Source organism: Protomyctophum bolini (assembly GCF_963924005.1).
Source record: "Protomyctophum bolini genome assembly, chromosome: 13".
NCBI lineage: Eukaryota > Metazoa > Chordata > Actinopteri > Myctophiformes > Myctophidae > Protomyctophum > Protomyctophum bolini.
The window spans coordinates 34,862,741-34,886,190 of record NC_137874.1 but is presented as its reverse complement, the minus strand read 5'-3'; the positions used below and the strand labels follow the sequence as shown (position 1 = coordinate 34,886,190).

Below are 23,450 nucleotides of genomic sequence, written 5' to 3'. Positions count from 1 at the left end.
ATAAAGTGCTGTACTGTCGGCTGGGCCAGCTGCTATTCTGCTAAGGTCGTGTGACATTGTGCGTATGAAACCGAACCGGACGCACGTAAAAAAAAATAAGTACACGCATGTCTTGCCAATGACGCGACGGTGTCGCTTGCCAAAAAAAAGAACGCTATGCTGCGGAGGTTCTAAGCCTTTAGCTTGATTTGAAATGTAGCCTACACTATAAACGTTCCAGCATCAAGGCCAGATAGCAGCGAGGACTAACACTAGCCTTGGTTTGCCGGTGGATATGGCTAACAATATTCTGTCCTCCATCATGCTACACTGGTGGAGGGGAGGAGGAGGAGGGACGGCCTCTATTATTCTTCTCATATGCTGATTGGTTTAAAGGGGTCGGCTCCTACCAATCGGCCGCGGGAGCGCTGCCAAGGCCGCGGGTGATTGGTGGGAACTGTCCAGGGGAGAAGGGTGCTGAAATCATTCCGGCCTACCGGCAAGCCACAGCATGTTCATCATCCCCATCCTCCATCTTTTCCCTGAAGCAAATTCCTCTATGTTTATAAAAACCCTTTTTTATTTTAATTTTTAACAACCAGACATATTGATGTGCCCTGGTGTGCCGTTTTATAGGCTACATGTAAATAATTGTTCATGTAAATAATAGTTCTTTCTTTAAACAAAGTGATTTAACAGTGGGACCCCCCCCCCCATAAGGACATGTAGCAGTATAGCTCAACATTCAGCTAGTCATTCCCCGGACCTCGCCACGCCACACCTCACTATGAATAATGCATTTAATCACCATCTGGTGTGTCCTACTGCACCACACAGACCTGTAAACTTATTCCTTTCCCTCCTTAATAATTAATACAAAGGACAGTCGCAATGACCCTCGTTAGAAGTTCACACACACACACACACACACACACACACACACACACACACAAACGATACTCAGAACTTCAGCAGCTGACCCATTCTTAAATAAGAACAGCTTGTACTCCTGGAAATAAATAATTGAAGTGTCAGACAGACAATGTTTAAGATTATTGTAGATTGAGTTACCTGACACCCAAACATGTTGACAATATGTGAATGGGAGGGTTGTTGCTGTGGCCAGGCAATCTATTCAAAGGTGTTTTCAATCGTTAGGACAGAGATGCTAACCCCATTATTGAAAATGACTCAACTAATTTAAAGTACATTTGGATGCCCATATCATGGATGCCAAGCAAGGACAATACTGTAGCTGTCATTATTAAAGGAGAATTCCATGCTAGAATGCTTTCTTATCTTTCTTACCTTTCTTTGTAGTTGTTAAGTCCCCACCAAAGAGGTCCAGGTGTTTTTTTGTGCAAAAACTCCTTATTGGCTATTTCCCCTACCATAAGCCCTTAATGAATTGCATTGCATTGAATGGGAATTGAATGGGGCTATGGGGTGTTATGCTAATTTGTTTATTTCCATCGAAAGAAGTAGTAAAGTGTGCCGCTTGGGATATTATTTACATTATGAAGAGAGGATATATACAAAGAAATTATAATTTTGAGCGATGGAAATAAGCGAATTAGCACAACACCCCATAGCCCCATTCAATTCCCATTCAATTCAATGCAATTCATTTAGGGCTTATGGTAGGGAAATAGCCAATAAGGAGCTTTTGCACAAAATAACACCTGGACCTCTTTGGTGGGGACGTAACAACTACAAAGAAAGGTATAAAGCCTTTTAGTATGGAATTCTCCTTTAACCACGTTGACCCTCTAGATTTAGAGAAACAAAACTGAGTTGGCTGTGTTCTTTCCCTCTACACACCAAAGTGTCCGCAAAAATAGCCACACACAACTTGTGATCTTGTGAGTCACAAGACCTGAATATACTGCCCTACAAAGCCAAAGTGTGTTGGACACACACAGACTTATTTGTGTAACCCAATGGTCAAATCATCCTTCGTGATTTTGGGGGATAACCAAATACCTCAAGAACATAATTTACACTTAGTGTAATATCACTCTCTTGCCCATATCTCATTCGGTTGACCAGTTATAAGACTTTTAAACCCATTATCGGCCACTTCCTCTACACGTATACAGTAGTTACTGCACTTTGGCTTTATATAGTATAAGGCAGTGCGGATGCTGTGGTTCAAGTGGTTAAGATATTAAGAAGGCATTATGTTGACATCAGGTCTTTTCACCAGTCGATCTCAATACACATGTAATCAATGATAATGGCCTCACATGCAGTGTGTGCACTCACATAACACATGACATCCATCTCTTTTGTTTCTCCACTACTCAGTGGCTCTGAGCTGTTTCAGCATGCAACGTGTTCTCACTTCTCATTCCTTTGCTGTGCTCTATTGGGCTCTGTTGACTTATTAAGGCAAAGTGCTGAAACAGTGATTCTGCCTCTTCTGATGCACATCACATGTTCAAGTGGTTTTCTTTAGGTCACTCTGCTGAGAACAGGCTGTACTGTGTAGTAAACCTGCACTGTGTCGTGGATGGGGATGGGAGTCGCGTGGCCCTCCGTGCATTACCACAATACATTCCCCAATTCAAATCCCTATGTATAATTTTAGCATAAAAAACCCCCACTGTTGACAGTTTAATAAATTAATATGGCATTTCTTCCGAAAGCTGACATTTTGACAAGGCCCCCACTTGACAGCAGCAGGATGAAGTCTGACCACAATCCCTTTTTTAACAGTCAAATGTATCTAGGAAGGGCATTCAGAGCTGTGTGTGTGTGTGTGTGTGTGTGTGTGTGTGTGCGTGCACATGTGTTTGCACACAACTAAGTGTAACTCAGGCGGTTAAAATTGGCAAAAACAAAAGGCCGTTTATAAAATTGCCATCATATATTGTGTGTGTGTGTGTGTGTGTGTGTGGTTCATTATACAAATCACCAGCAGCCATAATTTGCATATGTTCTGTGGGTGTACACTTGTAAACATGAATGGTGCAACCAGGTATGTCGTTCCAGCTCTACTGCTTTTGGTGTGTGTGTGTGTGTGTGTGTGTGTGTGTCCATTATAGTGTAAGCTGAGAGACCTGTGCATCTTTTAGCGGTGGATGAGATGAGATGACACTGGGTTTACAAGGGGGGGGGGGGGGGAGGAGGAGGGCAATCAAGAGATACGGGGGGGGGGGGAGAGAGCGAAAGGGAGGGGGATAGAGAGAGGGAGGGAGGGAGGGGGTAAAGCGTGCAGCGTCTGCTGAGCCGAGGGTGGTGTGATACGGAGGCCTGTGAGGTAGAAAAGAGGCCGCGGCTCGTCTCCTTCGCTCGCCTCGGCTGTAATCTCGCCAGTGGCAGTATAAGAAGGTATAATCACCGGTTCTCCCAGGGTGCATGTGATAACCGCCTGAGGCTCCCCCCTAGACAATACAGACACACGCCACCACCACCACCCCGGCTCCCAGCTGGCTGCCTCCGACTCCTCGTAAGTGCTAACCGGTGCTTGCTAGCATGTCCCGTATATATTAGTAGCATGCCTTCCTCCTCCACTGGCTTGCCCACAGCTGCTGCTCTGCTGTATTGGCCCCAGCACTGCAGAGCGTTCGCAGACTGCATCTCGCTGGTGCACTTCCTCCTCTTCTCTACTTGCACTTCTCGCTTTCGGCTCTGCTCTCTCTAATTCTCGCAATATGTTTTCACATGTTCCGCTCTCCCTTTCATTGCATCTCTCTTGTTTTGTTTCCCCCCTTCTCTCTCTCTCTCTATCTCTCTCTCTCTCTCTCTCTCTCTCTCTCTCTCTCTCTCTCTCTCTCTCTCTCTCTCTCTCTCTCTCCATTGGCAATACGATGTATGAACCTTTCATCACTGGTTTCCATTGTCACACTGTAGCGGTTTCAGTTAACCTACTTTTTGTGTGTGGCATATTTAACCTCAATGTTAGTGACAATGTAGCATATGATAATATATTAGTAGCGAGGCAACGCGTTGTGCGTTTGTAGATCTGCTATTTTCAGTTTGGGTGTCGGGCAAACATCTAATCTCCACCTGGAAAGTTTGGTAACCACTGGTATATGATATAGTAGGCCTATAGCACAGCCAATGTTATTAATGATAACTCATCATGGGGTCTGAGGACCCCTAGGGGTCCTTGCGTTGTAAAATGGGCTATATAAATAAAGTGGTTTGGACTGGATGGAGAGGGGTTCCAGGGGAGTTCCCCATCTAAATGATTGATAGGTATAGGAACCAATTGGAGACCCTTATGGGTCATTTGGTTCCATTTCTCTCTGTATATATTTCTCATTCCAGAGATGAGAAATAAATCGTATCAAATGGGAGTCTGTAGACTAATCAATGCTGAGGGTCCTTCAAATGAACACGGTTGAGGACCACTGACGTGTAGTTCCACGCTGCACATCAGCACATAGACTACCAGTACGTGGTCTGGTGCTTATAACCGATGCTCCTATAGTGACAGCGACAGGAACTGTCGGGGGGAGCGGGGTCTTAACTCCTGGAGGGTGGTCCCACTGGTGGGAGGGGGAATAAAGAAGTCAAAAGAAGAGGGGGATACAAAGGGCTTTGTGAGACAGAATAACAAGAACCTACATTTGAATACAAATAGAAAACATGTGATATCAAGTTTTTGCTCCCGTGACAAAACAGGTGAGGAGAAAGAAAGCGAGCAAGAGAGAGCGCACTCAGGATGTCTTTAAATAGAGAGAGGAAGTGGCATGGAGAGGGGAGGTTACTCTTGGCCATCCGCCTCTCTGGGCTAATAGGCCTGTAATCTCCAGGCGGGTCTAATCGCTGCTGACGCTCCGCAGATGGGGAGAGGGGGCGGGACCAGCGGGCCGTGTGGTGCTGTGTGACGCTGGTCGCCCTCAACTCCAGTCACTGAGGACACAGGAAGTCTGGCTCGTCCTGTGCACAGAACGCAGCTCCCTGTCCCCGAGAGGCGCTGGGGTTTCAGTGGCATTACATTTGTGACATTTTACAAGCCGTCCCTCCGGGAGACAAGAAACCGAGCCCTCAGAAGCACTTTCCATTTTGATTAGTTAAGTCACTTGTGGGAATCCTAATGCATTGTGGGTGGTTAGACGTCCTCTTTATCGCATTTCTAAACACATTTACTTCTGCGAGAGGCCTGACGATCCCACCCCGCTATTAATGATTCTCTATCGACCTCTACGTTTGTCGTTGATCTCACTCCATTCGTCATCTTTGCTGTCCAATTCAAGAGCATCTGTTGCCCTTCTGAGTGTTTCCCTGGCCTACACAGTAAAAGTCTGAGTTTAATTTAGCGCTCTCTTGTGTTAAAGGAAGCTCAGGGTTTTAGTGTGCAGGATCTCAGGTAGGCTTTGAACATTCAGGGGCCTCCATGGATGCTGGAAAGCTACAGTTAGTCATTCAAATGTTCATTAATTTAAATGTTTATTCATTCTAGCGCGCGTGTGTGTGTGTGTGTGTGTGTGTGTGTGTGGTGACGGTGCACATAATACAAACACACAATTGCAACATCAATTCAAAGATTAGGCCGTAATAGATTTTCTTTTATCGTGATGGTGATAATAATTGTGTTCATGACAAAGATTCTATTCGTTCTATTGTAGTGCTGTTTCTTCCCCACAGATTGATGTGCCCTCTAGCTTGCCAAAGGCCACTGCAGATATGGAGTTGTGCCTAAAGTTTAGCTGATATATGCGTCTGTTTCTCTTAGGTTGGAAAAGCATGATGAGACAGCACAGATCACAGATCAGTCACAGACAGTGTCTGCTGTAAAGCCTGACCAGTGCCAGAGTTTGGCATCTGATGCTGATCCCGATTTTGCACAGTCTACTATTATTACCATTACCAATGTTTTGACTGATATTTTGTCAGAACAGCATAATGTTTTAAATCTGTCAGAACACGTACACTGAACTTCATTTTATTGAACCACAGCCCTACTCAGAAATGATACAAAATAGGCGATCTACAAGCTCGTATACATTTTAATGCTGAATACTTTGGACTTCAGTCTTCAAGTGGTTAAAATTGGAACACATTGGCTGCATACTTTCTGATACTGATACTGAGAACTCCAATAATACCAATATACAGTCTGGCTGTACTGGCCAGTTATCTCACAGACAACATCCCAAGTTTAATGTCTGGACAATATCCTTACACAGAGGCAATTTCATAGTCAATGAAATACTGCCGAGACGTGATTATTGCTGGTCGAAAACTTTAGTCAATACCCTGCCACGATGACTCAAAATATAGCCGGTCATGGCGATTCTTTATTGGTCTCTAAGGATACTTTATCAGTGTGAAATAGAATCGATAAGGTTTTGAAATGCTTGTAAAATCTCAAAACAATAATGTGATGCAAGGTGAAAGGACTTTTGAGATGCAATCTTTGTGCACATTTTTAACCTGGCAATGCTTAAACCACATACTAACAAGGTTTCTAGTTCAATTCCAGCTTCAGACCTGTGTTAGGTGACATTCCCCTTCATAGCATCCCTCTCATTACTATATAATTATAATTAAAGAAAAACTTCCTGATAAATTATTTTTTATTGCAAAACGTATGTACCTTTTTAGTTTTTACAATGTACAATATACAATCTTTTAAACTGACTCCTGTCATGTCACTTAAGTGTAACATCTGTCTTATTTATACATAACAATTTATGGGAGAACACAGCAAAACATACTAAAAGATGTTAAATGTGTCAGTGGCAGGGTGATCTGCCACACCTTGGCTTCTGGTCTCTACTAGAGCTACATTCTACTTTCTATGTATACTATTACTATTTACTACTAAGTATAAACAAAATCATCAAATCAATCGCATAAATCTAAATTGCAAATGAAAGTGCCTCATCAAAATGTCCTAATGCAAAGGAACTACAGTATGACTATGAAGAGTGTTTTTGATGAGTGATTGAACTACTACACTGAACAAAAACCTTTGTACTAAGGCATCGTAAAAAGCCATTTGGACTCATAAAGAACCCCTTATTCAAGTTTCAAAGAGGTCGTATTTGTCACAAGGTCATACTGTATTTGAACTGAAGTGAAATAGCCACACTGTGCTAACATTCCTAATAATTAGTAAACGTAATAAAAACTAAAGCATAACACGTTAAGTAAGTAATATAGTTAATTAGTTATACAACTTGGGTATACTAATAAAGTGTAAAGTGTTTAAAGTTTGAGTTGTTTAAAACCTTATTGGCGTGCATAAAAACAGCAGCAAGACATTGGTGTGTAGACTGTAGAGAATGACCATAGACTAGTCTAAATAATACAATTTAGTTGGAAATGCAACTTAACTGGGTTACTGATGTGGTATACTGTATACAGCAGTTGTTCTCAAACCTTTTCATGTCAAGGACCATCCAAATTGATATGCATTTGGCCGCATCTGTGCCAGATCTAAAATTAGCCTGTTTAAAAAAAAAATAGCAGATGTGCAAGCTCGCAGTGACCTTGTAGATCTGCTATTTTTGAAGAGCCAACATCCATCCATCCATCCATCTTCAACCGCTTATCCGTAGTCAGGTCGCGGGGGCAACAGCTCCACCAGAGAGCTCCAGACTTCCCTCTCCAGAGCAACATTAGTAACTTCTCGAGGCCAACAGAGCCAATATATAAACGGATAAAGTGTTACATGTTATTTCCCCCCCCCCCCCCCCATTTTCCTCTGGAACCCCCCTAAGGACCCCCTGGGGGTCCCCGGACCCCACTTTGAGAACCACCGGTACAGAATAGACCATACAGAATATAAGAATACAAAATAACAACCGGGATATACAGAAATGTATAGTAGAAGCAGTAAATGTCTGTTGAATTAAAGCAGTTCAATTGGAACTAATACAACCCAATAAACGTGCAGTTTGTGGAAGAGATGTCACAATTTTTGTGATGCACACTGGTAGTTAAAGAGTTATCTGTACTAATCTCTGTATGTGTGTCACACAAATGTGAAATGTGTAACTCGGAAAGCGTCCGACCGAACCGTCTCAAACCTGGGGAGTGAGCGTCTCATGAGCCTGAGGTGTGCAGTGATAACTGGCAATTCAGACGGACCAACGGTTTCTTGGAAACCACAAATATCTGTATCTGCCAGCCTGCAGGTCTGAGAAAGAGACGGACATTTCTCAGTGTGTTCGGGAGATTGTATGCATTGGCTTCCCTGATTGGTCAACCCCAAACCCGTCGGCTTCGTGGTTTGGCTGAGCACATTATTGTGCTTCGAGTCAAAATAAATGGAACAACTTGCATCATTCCCGACATGCAATTACACAGTACAAGGACCGCCTTGTACTGTGTAATTCACACATTCTCTTGTAAATGCAGATTAGCCCTCATTATCAGTTTGATTGACAGGAGAGATGGTCAGAGGAGCAGAGTTTGTACCATTACAGTTGTCACCAGGATTGAAGTATGGATAGAGTCTTTCAGTGAAGCTGTAGCCAGTGAAAGAGTACAGATATACTCTATCATCCACATCATAAAAGGAGACCCGACCCTCCTCATAATCCACGAACACTTTCTGGAGTTCCTTTCTTACAGGGATGAGGACAGTACGGTTATCTTTAGCCTTGTACTCATTTCCATTCCTCAACCGTATAGTCCAGCAACCGTATTTGGGACTCGGATAGATTGATCCCTTCCTGTTGATGGACTCTGTGACCACTCCTATTGTCCAGGCAGTCTTCCCTCCAACACGAACCTCATAGTAAAACCTTCCTGAGGAGAAGCTTTGCTTTCCTGAATCCTAAGACACATAGACAATATGAGAATCTCTCTTTTTTGTTTGGCCGATTCTTCCATACGTTTCCATGACTAACTTGTTTTCCATCCTCAGACAGGATGAGTTTACATTGTGCTGTATCAGGGTCCAGGGTTACAGCTACGGTCAATTGCTGAATCTCCCTCATCTCGGAATCACACAGTATCTCCATCACTTCACCGGGCTTGGTTTCTCTCTCAAGCTACTGCTCCTCACACTATGTGGAATCAGGCTTTAAGCTGTCGAGCTGTATGGAATCTCACCTTATCAAATATGATGTTAGGTTCGTCCAAATATGGACTTCCATCCACACAGGTCCCCATGAAGTACTCTGGTCTGAAATATGAACAAACATGAGATACACATGAGATTGTTTAGACAGTATTCTAGTGCCTTTGAAGCACTGCATTGCTCTCTCTGTAATCTATTTATGAGACCAGTTGTTTGTAAACTAGGGTTCATGCCATTTACTCGGATTTTGCACTTGCAAATCACTCTGGATACGAGTGTCTGCCAAATTACTATATTGTAAATTGTAAATGAAAAGGTTCTATACAGGGGACAGTAAAGAAAAACTTAATGGACAACTTTAGTTTTTTTCAACCAAGGTTCATGTTTTAGGTTGTTATTAGAGAAAGTAAAAGATGAGTGTTAATTTTCTTTCAATTGCTGCTTTCTTTTGTTTTTGGCATTTTTGCAGTTTTTGACAGGGGGGCGGGGCATTCGAGCATGGGGCTAAATAGGTATTTTTTTACAAAATATTATGGCGATTTATTTTTTTATTATTTACTATAGTCCTAATAAACCCCAAGAAATTACATCTGGCCACAAAAGATCACAGGATCTATTGAATGTGACAAACTGACATATTGAGCCTATACACACAGTATAAGCCTTCCCCCCAATACGCTACCTTCACAATCAGTAGATCCTGTGATCTTCTGTAGCCAGATGTAATTTCCTGGGGTTTATTAGGACTATAGTAAATAATAAAAAAACTAATCACCATCAAATTTGGTAAAAAAAATACACATTTAGCTCCATGCTCGAATGCCCCCGCCCCCCTGTCAAAAAGAGCTAAAATCCCTAAAACGACAGAAAGCAGCAAATGAAAAAAGAATTACACTCATCTTTTACTTTCTCGAATGACAACCTAAAACATGAACCTTGGTTGAAAAGAACTAAAGTTGTCCTTTAACTTCACTTTCCTGCACTGCAAAGCCGCGCAGTATGAAAATGAATTGGATTGGAAAAATGGATGGAATGCAAGAGAGTGACAGAGAGTGACAATCCACTCTCCGAATGAAATTAGCACTGAGGATTTTGCCGTGCAGGGGGGAGTGAGCGAGGTCATTGGTGCCGTTCTCGTGCGGTTGTGATGTGGGTCGTCGCGGGATGCTGCTGTGCTGACATGCTGTTCTCGTCTCAGCTGTAGCAACAGTCCTTGTGCACTTAAAGACCTCTGTGTGTGTGTGTGTGTGTGTGTGTGTGTGTGTGTGTGTGTGTGTGCACGTTGAATGGGAAAAGAACCATGACGACATGCTGTGATATATACTGATAAACGATAAGGTTCTGTAAACATGTTGACGAGTGTTGAATATGATGCCCTGTGAATTTGGATGGATTTAGGCCTTCAGTGTTTGTTGTTTATCAAATCTCTCTGAAAGTGATCCCCAACCTTTATATCATTCACCACTCTCAATGTCCTTATAGATTTAGTGTGGACTCTGCCATCCACTTGAAGAATCTTTAAAACAATACATTTTCAGTTATCATTATAGTTATTGTTCTTGGTGCAGACAACCCTTAATGCTTAATTTATATTCCGTATGGAAAAGTGAGTGAGACTCCTTCACAAGACACGTAGAGAGAGAGAAAGAGAGAGAGAGAGAGAGAGAGAGAGAGAGAGAGGGGAAAGTAAGCCAGGTTACTATCGAACAATGAATTTACAACAGGACACTGGACGCTGGCACCCCCCATAGAGAATGGCTGCTGCCCCACTGTGCAACAGAGGATGACACAGCAAGACTACTCTGCCATTTTGATTGTCAGTCAAAGAAAAAGAAGGACTAGGTGACATTATTTGACAGCATTTATTTTAAATCTGTGTTTTATAAACATTGAAATTGTGAGGTAGGCTCAGCTGTGGCATGGCTTGCGTGCCAAAAATGCAAAAAGTCTGCTTTTGGCCAGAGCTTTGTCGGCTAAATGTGCTCGGTCTGAAGATGATCAAAGTTATTCAACTTGGCAGCAACTACTAGGCCTACAGTAACTCCAACCCATTACTAACTTTGTCCTACATACCTGTTCCTTCATATTAATTGAATCAGACACTGCCCATATTCTGCCAGTACTCATTGTTAATTGGTCAAATGTGTTGAGACGAGGCATTTTATGGAGAGCTATGCCCAGCTTTTCGTGTTTGTGTAAACACAAACATTAAAGACAAAAGTGATATAGGCTCTGACCTGACGAGTCCTGTTCAACCTTTGCTGCATATCTCTCCCCTTCCCTCTCTCCCTTTCCTGTCCGTCTTCACTGTAACCATCAATAAAGGCACAAAAACAAATCTTAAAAACACCCGTATGAAATGAGGGGCACTCTCATCAGTACATCATCATACATCATCTCATGTGATTGGTTAGCCGATTTGCTCGTCTACATAACAGGACGTATATTTTCCCTTCATTGTCAATGGCATTTAATGTTTGTGTTGCCACAAATGTACGTCATATTTGAGTCACATATGACCTAATTTCTCCTTTCATTGTCAATGGCAAATATGAGAGGGGACAAAAGTGTGGGGACAAAAGCTGTAGGCCTATACTGTATGTGATTGGTTACTCGATTTGCTTGTCTACATATGACGTTAATTTCCCTTCATTGTCAATAGCATTTAATGTTTATGTTGCCTCTGATGTCTTCTTTTATCTAGAGCTTGTAGATCTGCTGTTTTATACTGATAATTTCAGTTGTTTATGATGCAGCCAGGGAGAGAAGCATGGAGGCCTGCCTGTAGTAGACTCCATGTACTGTAATATGACCCGTTGTCTCGGGCCCCTAAATTAGCTATGGCCACCCTGACCCTTGGCAGAAGCACTGTCCAGTGCTGACTGGCCGGAGCAAGCCCAGTAAATACTGCTTGCACCATCTCCCATGCTTTCTTCTCTACTATATAGGAGTTATACTTAGAAAGATCTTTCATAAGAGCTATCGTTTATTGCTCACAGGAACATAGTGTACGGAGCTTTGGATGACAGAAGGAAGTGGTAATCCTCACGCCTTCCTCTCTGTATCCAGACTCCACTCACACCCTGTCCACACCCTGTATCGACTCATCACGAGGCTGAGGGGTCAGAAACATGCACTGTTGATATGATGTAATAATATATTGCTGACCACCTAGAATATCCCTGCTTATCATTGGTTATTCTCAGGTAACATTGCTTTATTTAGCAGAGGACTGGGTATAAGTCTGGGCGAAATACTCAGGTCTATTCAGCTAATATTGCAACCTCCATGGACGCTTGAATGTCTATTGTCATCTTATACTTGGATTAATTCCACATCACCTCAAATTTACGTCATATTTGACGGATATATGACCTAATTTCTCCTTTCATTGTCAATGTCAAATATGAGACGTGTGGGGACAGAAGTATATAGGAGGGGCTGGCGCCCCTCAAAAACAGAAAAGTGAAGACGCAAATTGTGATTGGCCGGCGTGATTGGGTGGGAGATGTGCCATAGGTTATCGCATAATGATTGTGCCACTGGGGACATCACACCTGTACATAAGTGGCTGGTAGAGAGATGTCAGACATTACGTGATATAGAATACTAATATGTTTGTGGGGCGCCAGCCCCTCCTATGCCCAGCTTTCTGTGTTTGTGTGAACACAAACATTGAAGATAAAAGTGAAAATGGAAAAGTAAGGACGCACATTGTAATTGGCCAGAATGAGATGATGTATGATGATAAGAGCACCCCTCACTAAACACGGGTGTGACTTTTGCTATTTTATAGGACTTATAATACATGGCTTAAAGGACCACTTCACCACTTTTCAACGTATGTTCATATAATAGGTCCTCACTAATAATAATCATAAAATGGCACGATTTTTTCCTACTCAGTCTGTATCTCATAGGAGGGCTGTGGGCAGTTTAGAAACCGTCTTCCAGTGACATCATCATTAGGCAGATTATTTTTTAAACAAGATTTTTTTACAAAAAAGTTTAGATTTTCATTATCGTGAGAACGATGGCTTCCATTTTCGCATTGCAACTTTTCAGGACTAGAAAGCCTGCAGTTTTTATTAGCTTGTATTCCCCATCGATGATGTCACTGGAAGACGGTTTCTGAACTGCCCACAGCCCTCCTATGAGACACAGACCGAGTAGAAAGACATTGCGCAATTTGTTCATGATTATTAGTGAGGACCTATTATATGAAGATAGGTTGAAAAGTGGTGAAGTGGTCCTTTAAGTCCTCTGCTTTGTTGTATGACAAATGTTGTATGAGAAAGATGTGTTGAGGCTTGCGGATGGCATTTTCACTGCGCCATACAATAAGCGTATCGGGCGATGGCTGCTGGGAAGGCACATCCTCCAGCTATGTATCTGTTGTACCCGTTGTCAAAGTACTTAGTGCAGTTGTGAGCTTGTAGATCAGCTATGTTCGACAAGGACATTAGTGTAGTGTTTACGGTTAAGGGGCCTAATATTAGTAGTAGGGGGGGGCCCTGGGGGACCCCGGTCAATAATGTGTTTATAGGGTTTAAGTGGTTAACATGCATTTAGTACACAAAGTGCTTGCACGCACACACACACACACACACACACACACACACACACACACACACACACACACACACACACACACACACACACACACACAGCCGATTATTTAAAGCATTTGAGTGCATACACACGTGACACACTCAAAGATACACATGCTGAATAACCGAACAACACAGCCTGTTTGGAATCAATGAAGGGGTTTCAATAATCACCAAAAAGCAGTTTTATACTAGCTCAACATTGTTGAACTTTGACCCCTCTTGGCAGCCATTTTGCTTATAGTTTTTTTTTTCGTAAGCCAACCATCCAAAAGTCAAATTAACTACATACCAGAAAACTAGCACTGCCCACAACCCGGGGAAAGCAGGTGTTTGACGCCTTGACATGCGTTGATTGCAACATTTTTGATGCAAATGTGTACGGACACGTACAGGCAGACACCTGCCAAGGCCAAATACCTGCATCAATGTTCACCAAAGTTAAACTCCACATGAGGCAGGTGGTGCGAATTTGCTTTGCCACCAGAAGCTCCTCTCCCCTCCACTTGCATAGAATGTTAGTGAACGGGAGGCAAATATTAAAATTGTGTATGTGTGACCATTATGCTGGATCTGGTCTCCGGGCTATACTCACACACATCACTCGAGAGAGCTGTTATAAAGGACTTATGGGGATGTAACTGAAACATACTTGCACCCTGATGTTAAAATAGGGGCTTAAACTGTCTGAGTTGCTCCAGTGCATCCTTTTCTCCTGTAACCTGTACTGCCTCTGAGATAGCCTGGCTAATAAGCCAGACTCAAATCACCGCCGGCAGGCAATTTCTTTTGCCAACGGCTTATTCGGCTTATTCGGTCTGAGATGCACCAGACTGGCCTGCCATAGGCTAGAGGCGCGGTTGGAACTCCCTTCTGCTTATAAAGGACTTACTTTTGATTTAAATACACTAGCAAGCAGTGGGACGAGCTTGGCTGAGCTTTATACTAGAGACTTTGTACTAGAGACAGACATAAACAACAACTGTGTTGTTGTTTATGTGTAGAAGTTTTAATTACAAAATGCTCTCATTAATTGTGTCAGCAAGAACCCACAGTAGAAATCTGATAGAAACTAATTGGCAGATGCTGACATTTAGTATTCAGTTACATGAGCAGTATCATTGTGTTGGTCAATTATTTTGTAATTGAACATGGGCATTGGCATTATTATGCAGGGACTGACAAAGCTGATTTTCCACTTTTCCCAAATGTCTAGTTTGGCTGCGTGCTTATCCGGGTATATGCATAGACTAACGAGGAGGATTTATTAATCTCGTATAAACCTCGTATAGACAGTCATTTTCATCAAGGTCTACTCTAGTGTCTATTTGATTTAATTAGGAAAGCTTCACCGCTATAAAAGTATGGTACTGCAAGTGAATAGCATGACATTTTGATGTGCTGTCAGATATGCGATTTAGCTGTCTCCTGTCTGCTGGGCAAGTCTTCTACATGGGGAGGTAGAGTGGTGGTTCAGGAGGTAGAGTGGTCGACTGTTTGTCTAGGAACTGCAGGTTCCCTGTTCCATACTTCCATTCCATTCCCAGCTTTTCCTGGCTCTGTGTCGAAGTGTCCTTGAGCAAGACACCTAACCTGCTCATGATAAGCACCATGCAACGGTTTCCTCCATCGTCTGTGTGAATGTGTGTGTGATAGGCCTGTCAAAATGATTACAAAATCGTTTTCAATGGTTTTGCATAATCGTTTCCATTTCGAAAAATGTCCACACCTTTTCAAATATAAAAAAATCAGCTTATCTGCAAGCTTACAACGTGTCACTTTGTGGCACGTTGTAAGCTTGTAGATCAGCCTTTTCCGCTATTCTTACTACTTTTAAAGTTTTATAGACATAGAGGGGCGGAACAAAGTAACGCTGGAAACCGACGTGTCGCAGTGCGATCCGAGTGAGAGACACACACAAAGCATACATTTATAACGAAGGCAGACAGCAATTTATCTTTGGCCACTGATCGTGTGTTGTTCGTGCTGTGCAGGTTGTGTGGGCGCTCGTGATGTCTCTTTGGCCACTGATCGTGTGTTGTTCGTGCTGGGTACATTTCCCTTGTTTGATGCAACACAGGGCTCTTTTACACTCTTTCACTTTCAACACGAAGCGAGAGACTGCTGCTTGTAGGAAAGGAAAGGCCTGCTGCGATGTGCCCATTAGTCGCACACCCACCAAAACGCAGAGGTTAAGTCAGTGACATATCACGGCCAGAAAGCACAGGCGTGCACAGGCATGAACTGCGCACAAAGCTTTTTGCATTGTGGGCGTGGAATTCTCTCAAATGTAATAATAGATGCATGTATCTGTGTGCGTGCATGTGTGCATGCGTGCTTAAGGTTACACTAATGATCTGAATATGGAAGTCAGTGGATTGTCCATAGGGCATCTAGGCCCCCTCAGGTCATCTGGGGTTGGCCTACTTGTTGTCCCCAGAGTTGCAACAAAACACGGTATGCGCCATGGGATGAGGAGAGTGTGGAAATCAGACATTGGAGAAGACCTCAAGAGGCGGCTGTTCATAGATACAGTGCAGTCAGTACTGCTGTATGGGGCTGAGACATGGACCCTCACAGTGGAGTCAGTACTGCTGTATGGGGCTGAGACATGGACCCTCACAGTGGAGTCAGTACTGCTGTATGGGGCTGAGACATGGACCCTCACAGTGGAGTCAGTACTGCTGTATGGGGCTGAGACATGGACCCACACAGTGGAGTCAGTACTGCTGTATGGGGCTGAGACATAGACCCTCACAGTGGAGTCAGTACTGCTGTATGGGGCTGAGACATGGACCCTCACAGTGGAGTCAGTACTGCTGTATGGGGCTGAGACATAGACCCTCACAGTGGAGTCAGTACTGCTGTATGGGGCTGAGACATTGACCCTCACAGTGGAGTCTGTACTGCTGTATGGGGCTGAGACATGGACCCTCACAGTGGAGTCAGTACTGCTGTATGGGGCTGAGACATGGACCCTCACAGTGGAGTCAGTACTGCTGTATGGGGCTGAGACATGGACCCTCACAGTGGAGTCAGTACTGCTGTATGGGGCTGAGACATAGACCCTCACAGTGGAGTCAGTACTGCTGTATGGGGCTGAGACATAGACCCTCACAGTGGAGTCAGTACTGCTGTATGGGGCCGAGACATAGACCCTCACAGTGGAGTCAGTACTGCTGTATGGGGCTGAGACATGGACCCTCACAGTGGAGTCAGTACTGCTGTATGGGGCTGAGACATGGACCCTCACAGTGGAGTCTGTACTGCTGTATGGGGCTGAGACATAGACCCTCACAGTGGAGTCTGTACTGCTGTATGGGGCTGAGACATGGACCCTCACAGTGGAGTCAGTACTGCTGTATGGGGCTGAGACATGCATGGACCCTCACAGTGGAGTCAGTACTGCTGTATGGGGCTGAGACATGGACCCTCACAGTGGAGTCAGTACTGCTGTATGGGGCTGAGACATGGACCCTCACAGTGGAGTCAGTACTGCTGTATGGGGCTGAGACATGGACCCTCACAGTGGAGTCAGTACTGCTGTATGGGGCTGAGACATGGACCCTCACAGTGGAGTCAGTACTGCTGTATGGGGCTGAGACATGGACCCTCACAGTGGAGTCAGTACTGCTGTATGGGGCTGAGACATGGACCCTCACAGTGGAGTCAGTACTGCTGTATGGGGCTGAGACTTCTGTTGTCAATGCTGCCACTGTACAATTTACAATTTAGGCATTTAGCAGACGCTCTTAATCCAGAGTGACTTACATTAAGCAAGAACAAAAAGCATCATACATCACATAAAATCACATAAAAAGCATTTATCATGAAACATGCGTAAGCTAAGAACGTAACAGTGGAATATCTATATAATGAAACTATACACAAACTATACATATATACTATACTATGCTATACATATGTACTATGACGTGCTATGGCTACATACAATGCAATTATAGTGCTGTCTACATAACATGCTATAAATCTGTATCTTAATGCTATCTAGTCTACAGAAATGCTATCTAAGGGGGTAGGGTAAGTGCTATGGGCCATGATGGAGTCTGAAAAGGTGGGTTTTCAGACTACGGCGGAAGATTGGGAGTGATGCTGCAGTTGTACTGTATGTTGTATGTGGTTTGTTTGCTCCCAGCACCACATGTAACTTTCTCTAAAGATTGTTTCCCCCTGGGGAGGGTGGGGATTGTTCTAGAATATAGATCATGTAGGGCAGGCCTACAGTGTAGAGGAAATTATGTAATTATTACCGGTATGCATATTATAATAATTATTAAAATAATAATAATAAATTAATAATTTACATTTGGGGGATATCTATATAACAATAATAAATAAAACTGTTCTAGACATTCTAATGATCACAAAAATATATATATTACAGGCATTTTACTTACTTTTATCAGGGTTAAAGGTCAAAGTTAAATTTAGGTCAATAGGTTAATAGGTTAAACCAGAGATTTTGAAGTTGTGTGAATTTCTGCCTCCGTGGGGGGTGTTTATGATGACAATATCATGACCAATGGCATTGCAAGGCTAAACAATGAACATCAATGACAGAAGAATAATATATATATATTAATTCAGTAATTAATAAAAAATAAAAATGTTGTAGGTACATAAAGAAAACACAGCACCACTGTGTTTTGAGGCACAATGTTGTTATTGCTGTGCCCAGACACTGATAACATTGTAATACAGAAAATACTGGGTTGGTAACTCCTCCCAGTGTGAATTCAACCCTGAGGGTTTAAAAATAGACCCCCATTTGGGTGATTAAGCTAGCAGTATGAACGTCTCTCCCGCAGCTATTAGGGCACAGGTTTGATTCCTCTGCCCACCATGTGTTCAGTATGTTCTACTGTTAACCACTATGCTGACACAGCAAAACGTGTGGCCATTCCCTGTCCCCTGTATGATGACACAGCAAAACGTGGCCATTCCCTGTCCCCTGTATGATGACACAGCAAAACGTGGCCATTCCCTGTCCCCTGTATGATGACACAGCAAAACGTGTGGCCATTCCCTCTCCCATGTATGATGACACAGCAAAACGTGGCCATTCCCTGTCCCCTGTATGATGACACAGCAAAACGTGCAGCCATTCCCTGTCCCCTGTATGATGACACAGCAAAACGTGCGGCCATTCCCTGTCCCCTGTATGATGACACAGCAGAACGCGGCCATTCCCTGTCCCCTCTATGATGACAACAGCAGAACAGGATGAGACCGTTTCGTAGCAGGCAGCCAAAGCTGAATGGGTAGGGAGGCCGTCTTGGAATCAAGCGGTTCCCGGGTTCGTCCCCCTAGCCAGGCCCGTGTCCCCGAGCAAAACACGTAACGCCGAGCCCTCTTCAGCGAGAAAGTCTGCTGGAGTCACCTCGTATAGGCAAGGTTCCCGTGTGTGTGTGTGTGTGTGTGTGTGTGTGTGTGTGTGTGTGTGTGTGTGTGTGTGTGTGTGTGTGTGTGTGTGTGTGTGTGCGTGCACAGTATCAGTTCCCTAACTGACATTACCAGACATTGACGGGATGCTGTTCATTTCTCATTCGGGGTTACTGGAATTGAGCCTAAAAAGGCAGAGGAATGATGGTATGATGACACCCATTTTCTTGTTTTGATTAAGTACAGTACTTGAGTAAATGTACATTACATTTACACCACTTTTTTGCGGCCAAATCACAGTCGAGTGAAACTACAACAGGGAATTGACACACATCGGTGGCTGGAATTATGAGCAATCTATTATGAGCAATAGTAGTACTTTCATATCATGGTATAGAGCGAAGTTATTTCGAGAGAGAGAGACAGAGAGGGCACTAAGCAGGTACAGTAGTTTTGATATAGTCATTGCTGCAGTATGCAGAATTCTGCATGCCTGCTGGGAACTGCATGCCTCACGGGTTGTGCCAGTGACCACCAGCATGCACAACATGGACATTTTAGAACCACCACACACACAGACACAGACAACCACTGTCTGACTTCTCTCCTGCATACCCCTCCGAGCTCTCATCTCCGGTAGCCTGCACAGATCTGACTCAAGGTGAGGAGGGCCACATCCACAAATGAGAGCTCACAGGCAGATAGGAGAAGTGCAGATCACTCTGTGGTGGTGGTGGTGGTGGTGTCCATATCTGCTTCTTCTTCTTTCGGCTAATTCCCATCAGGTGTCACAGCGACTTCTGTACGACCATTTTGGCAGTGCTTCAGTTAAAAACACCACTGCTCTTCTCCCTCGTTCTTCCAGAGTTGAGTTCCACACTGATGGAGAAGATGCAGGCCCCGGAGATGCTGAGTGGCCTTAGGATACCAGAGCTGGACGAGTTCAGCCAGTTCTTCCGCTCCCTGCCCACGTCCACGCTGGTGGGCATCGGCGCGCTGGCCGCCGTGCTGGCCTACTGGCTGGCCACGCGGCCCCGCCCCATCAAGCCCCCGTGCGACCTGCTCCACCAGTCTGAGGAGCTGCCCGTAAGTGACAACGGAGAATGTACTGCATGTAATGTAATAATTATAATAATAATGAAAAATAAAGAATAATAGTGGATAGAGAATAGGGAATAGTACAGGTTAACCCATTTAGATCTGCCACCATGGGTTCTCAAACTATTTCATGTCAAGGACCCCAGGAATTTTCTGTATTTGGCTATGGACTCCATTCTGAAAATTTGAGTTAAAAACATTCACAGTGAAAGAATATATATTCAAAGATTTGCACACATTTTCACAATTTTTCAACAGCTAAAGTATAAAATAATGGTTAAAGTGGTTAAAAGCTATAAACTGACACCTGTGAGGGGCTCCATTTTCGTCACCGCTAAACCCTTTATCCCTAAACTTCTTTGCCTTTTTTTTTACTATTTTGAAAAACATTTTTGAATAGTTCAACTATAGCCAATCTACATTGACACGTTGTGAGCTTGTAGACTGGCCATTTTAGGTTCAAGGTTCTTCATTATTTGTCTCCCGAGGAAGAAATTTGTCTTAGACAAAGGTCCCGCATAAGCGTAGCCCTTATGCCCATGTCGCCGCAGTGCAGAGCCAATACAATAATAATACAATATAATAATAATTTTACTATTCAAAAATTTCTTTGCAAAATTGTAAAAAAAAAAAGGCAAAGAAGTTTGGGGATAAGGGGTTCAGCGGTGATGAAAATGGAGCCCCTGGGGTACAAACCCTTTAGCGGCATTGAGATTTAGTAGCCAGTTATATTTTGTTTTGGGGGTTTATAGTCAATCAACAGAGCATACAATGTAGGGACACACCTCAACTGCATGGCATGCAGGTTTGGTTTTGTTTGGTTAGCATTCACACCACAAACCAGCCAAACGGAGGTGTGTGAAACCTTTTTCAACCTTTTTGGTAGCGTGCCTGGATTTGACATTTTCTAAAGCCTGTTGACAGTAGATACAGTAATTGACGGACCAGTAATAGCAACCTGACCTAGTTTGTGTACAAAACCGCACGCACGCACGCACGCACGCACGCACGCACGCACGCACGCACGCACGCACGCACGCACGCACGCACACACACACACACACACACACACACACACACACACACACACACAGCAAGCTGGACTCACATCTGCTTTGTGTGTCATGGTTCATTTTTTTTTCTTGCAGTTTAAACGGTCCACATGTTTCAAATAATGCCCTGTAGCCGTTTATTAATGCTATGAACTGTTGGTCCCTCTACATTTTAACAATCCCTCCTCAATTGAGGAGACACATTGTTTTTTGTTGGTCCAGCATTTCCAAAAATGGAATGTATGTGCCCACACCACGTCCCATGTGAACAGATCAATGTCCTGCATCAGGTCATGGTTAAGAGAGAGAGAGAGAGAGAGAGAGATTACTAGTGTAACATCTGTGTCATAAATCAGTGCACAGTTCTGGTGAATTGTGTGTGTTGCCATGGGTGATGAGTAGTCATGTAACGATATATCGTATATCGATATTAATCCTGATGATATGAATCGATTTAATAAATCTTTTTTTTAGGGGGGCTATAGTGAATCATGGTGTGTGTGATATGAAATGTAATAAGACTGAGTCACTTTCAGTAGTAGAGCACTGTAGAGGGGAGCTGTGTGCGTCTGTGACTGTGCCCAGGTGATGGTCCTTGATGCTCATCAATACATCAAGGAAGGCAATTATGTTTCTGCACTGTCAAAATGAATGCTACTTCTTTTGCAATGTAGTTAAATAAAAAATGCTCGGGGGAAGATAAATTATATAAAAAAAATCTGGAAAATATTTTCTTTTTTTTTAATACCGTGAAAAATCGTATCGCGAACCTCATATCATGATACGAATCGTATCATGAGTTGAGTGAATCGTTACATGCCTATGAGTTGTGCGTGTTGCCATGGGTGATGAGTTGTGTGTGTTGCCATGGGTGATGAGTTGTGTGTGTTGCAATGGGTGATGAGTTGTGTGTGTTGCCAGGGGTGATGAGTTGTGTGTGTTGCCATGGGTGATGAGTTGTGTGTGTTGCCATGGGTGATGAGTTGTGTGTGTTGCCATGGGTGATGAGTTGTGTGTGTTGCCATGGGTGATGAGTTGTGTGTGTGTTGCCATGGGTGATGAGTTGTGTGTGTTGCCATGGGTGATGAGTTGTGTGTGTTGTCATGGGTGATGAGTTGTGTGTGTTGCCATGGGTGATGAGTTGTGTGTGTTGCCATGGGTGATGAGTTGTGTGTGTTGCCATGCAGGGTGATGAGTTGTGTGTGTTGCCATGCAGGGTGATGAGTTGTGTGTGTTGCCATGCAGGGTGATGAGTTGTGTGTGTTGCCATGGGTGATGAGTTGTGTGTGTTGCCATGGGTGATGAGTTGTGTGTGTGTTGCCATGGGTGATGAGTTGTGTGTGTTGCCATGGGTGATGAGTTGTGTGTGTTGCCATGCAGGGTGATGAGTTGTGTGTGTTGCCATGGGTGATGAGTTGTGTGTGTCGCCATGGGTGATGAGTTGTGTGTGTTGCCATGGGTGATGAGTTGTGTGTGTCGCCATGGGTGATGAGTTGTGTGTGTTGCCATGGGTGATGAGTTGTGTGTGTTGCCATGGGTGATGAGTTGTGTGTGTCGCCATGGGTGATGAGTTGTGTGTGTTGCCATGGGTGATGAGTTGTGTGTGTTGCTTGCTTCTTCATTTTAATCATTCCATCATCAACACATTTGTCAAGATACTGTTTTCATTGATGGACCGATACAATGGAACCGCGGCAGTGTCGTTGATCTAATCGAAAATCAGCAAAGGTGAACTACAGCTGCACCTGCCACCTGTGTGACTAGCGTATAATGTAGTTGCGCACAGGCCGAAAATAGACGATTTACAATCTCACGTGTCACGTTGCAATGCATTGTGTGGCCTTGCACAATGTTCTGCCACAGCTCAACTGCCATGCTAACCAAACCAACCCACCCACCGTGGTTTGGTTGGGAGTAGTGCGCCATTCCAACTACGTGACTTCGGCGTGCGGTTAGGGTTAGGTTAAGGTTAGAGACAATGCCAGTGTGTAACCAGCTTGGTTTGTCCCTAAATTGTATGCTCTTAAGAAGCCTTTCGCAACACGTGGCCCATGGGGCAGAACCCTATATCTCTTGTTTCTGCTGCATGAGGCAGCCTGATGTAGGCTAAGTGTCATCCCCCAGCCATGATGTACAAATACATCTCCTGGACATGATGCTATATGTCACAGGGACATACCCCATGTGCCAAGCATTGAGACACTGGGTGCCATTTTACAGTCTTTGGTACAGTATGTTGAAAGCCTCACCTCCCAATCTCAGGGCAGACAATCTAACCACAAAGTCACTGAGCTGCCATTCTCTGTGCATTGATTATAAACC

The 23,450-nt window shown here is 43.8% G+C and overlaps 1 protein-coding gene across 3 annotated transcripts in view; it reads left to right on the top strand.

The window, feature by feature from the left end:
* acsl6 (acyl-CoA synthetase long chain family member 6) overlaps nucleotides 1–23,450 on the top strand; it is a 103,401-nt gene that overhangs the window by 44,527 nt on the left and 35,424 nt on the right. For 2 of the 3 annotated variants that reach the window (XM_080780133.1, XM_080780131.1), the window contains exon 2: nucleotides 19,844–20,064. In XM_080780133.1, the coding sequence (XP_080636259.1) occupies nucleotides 19,861–20,064 (204 nt within the window). In that variant the 5' untranslated portion in view covers nucleotides 19,844–19,860. Of the gene's footprint in view, nucleotides 1–3,304; nucleotides 3,431–19,843; nucleotides 20,065–23,450 lie in introns of those variants that run through there. The other variant, XM_080780132.1, reaches the window with a different exon arrangement.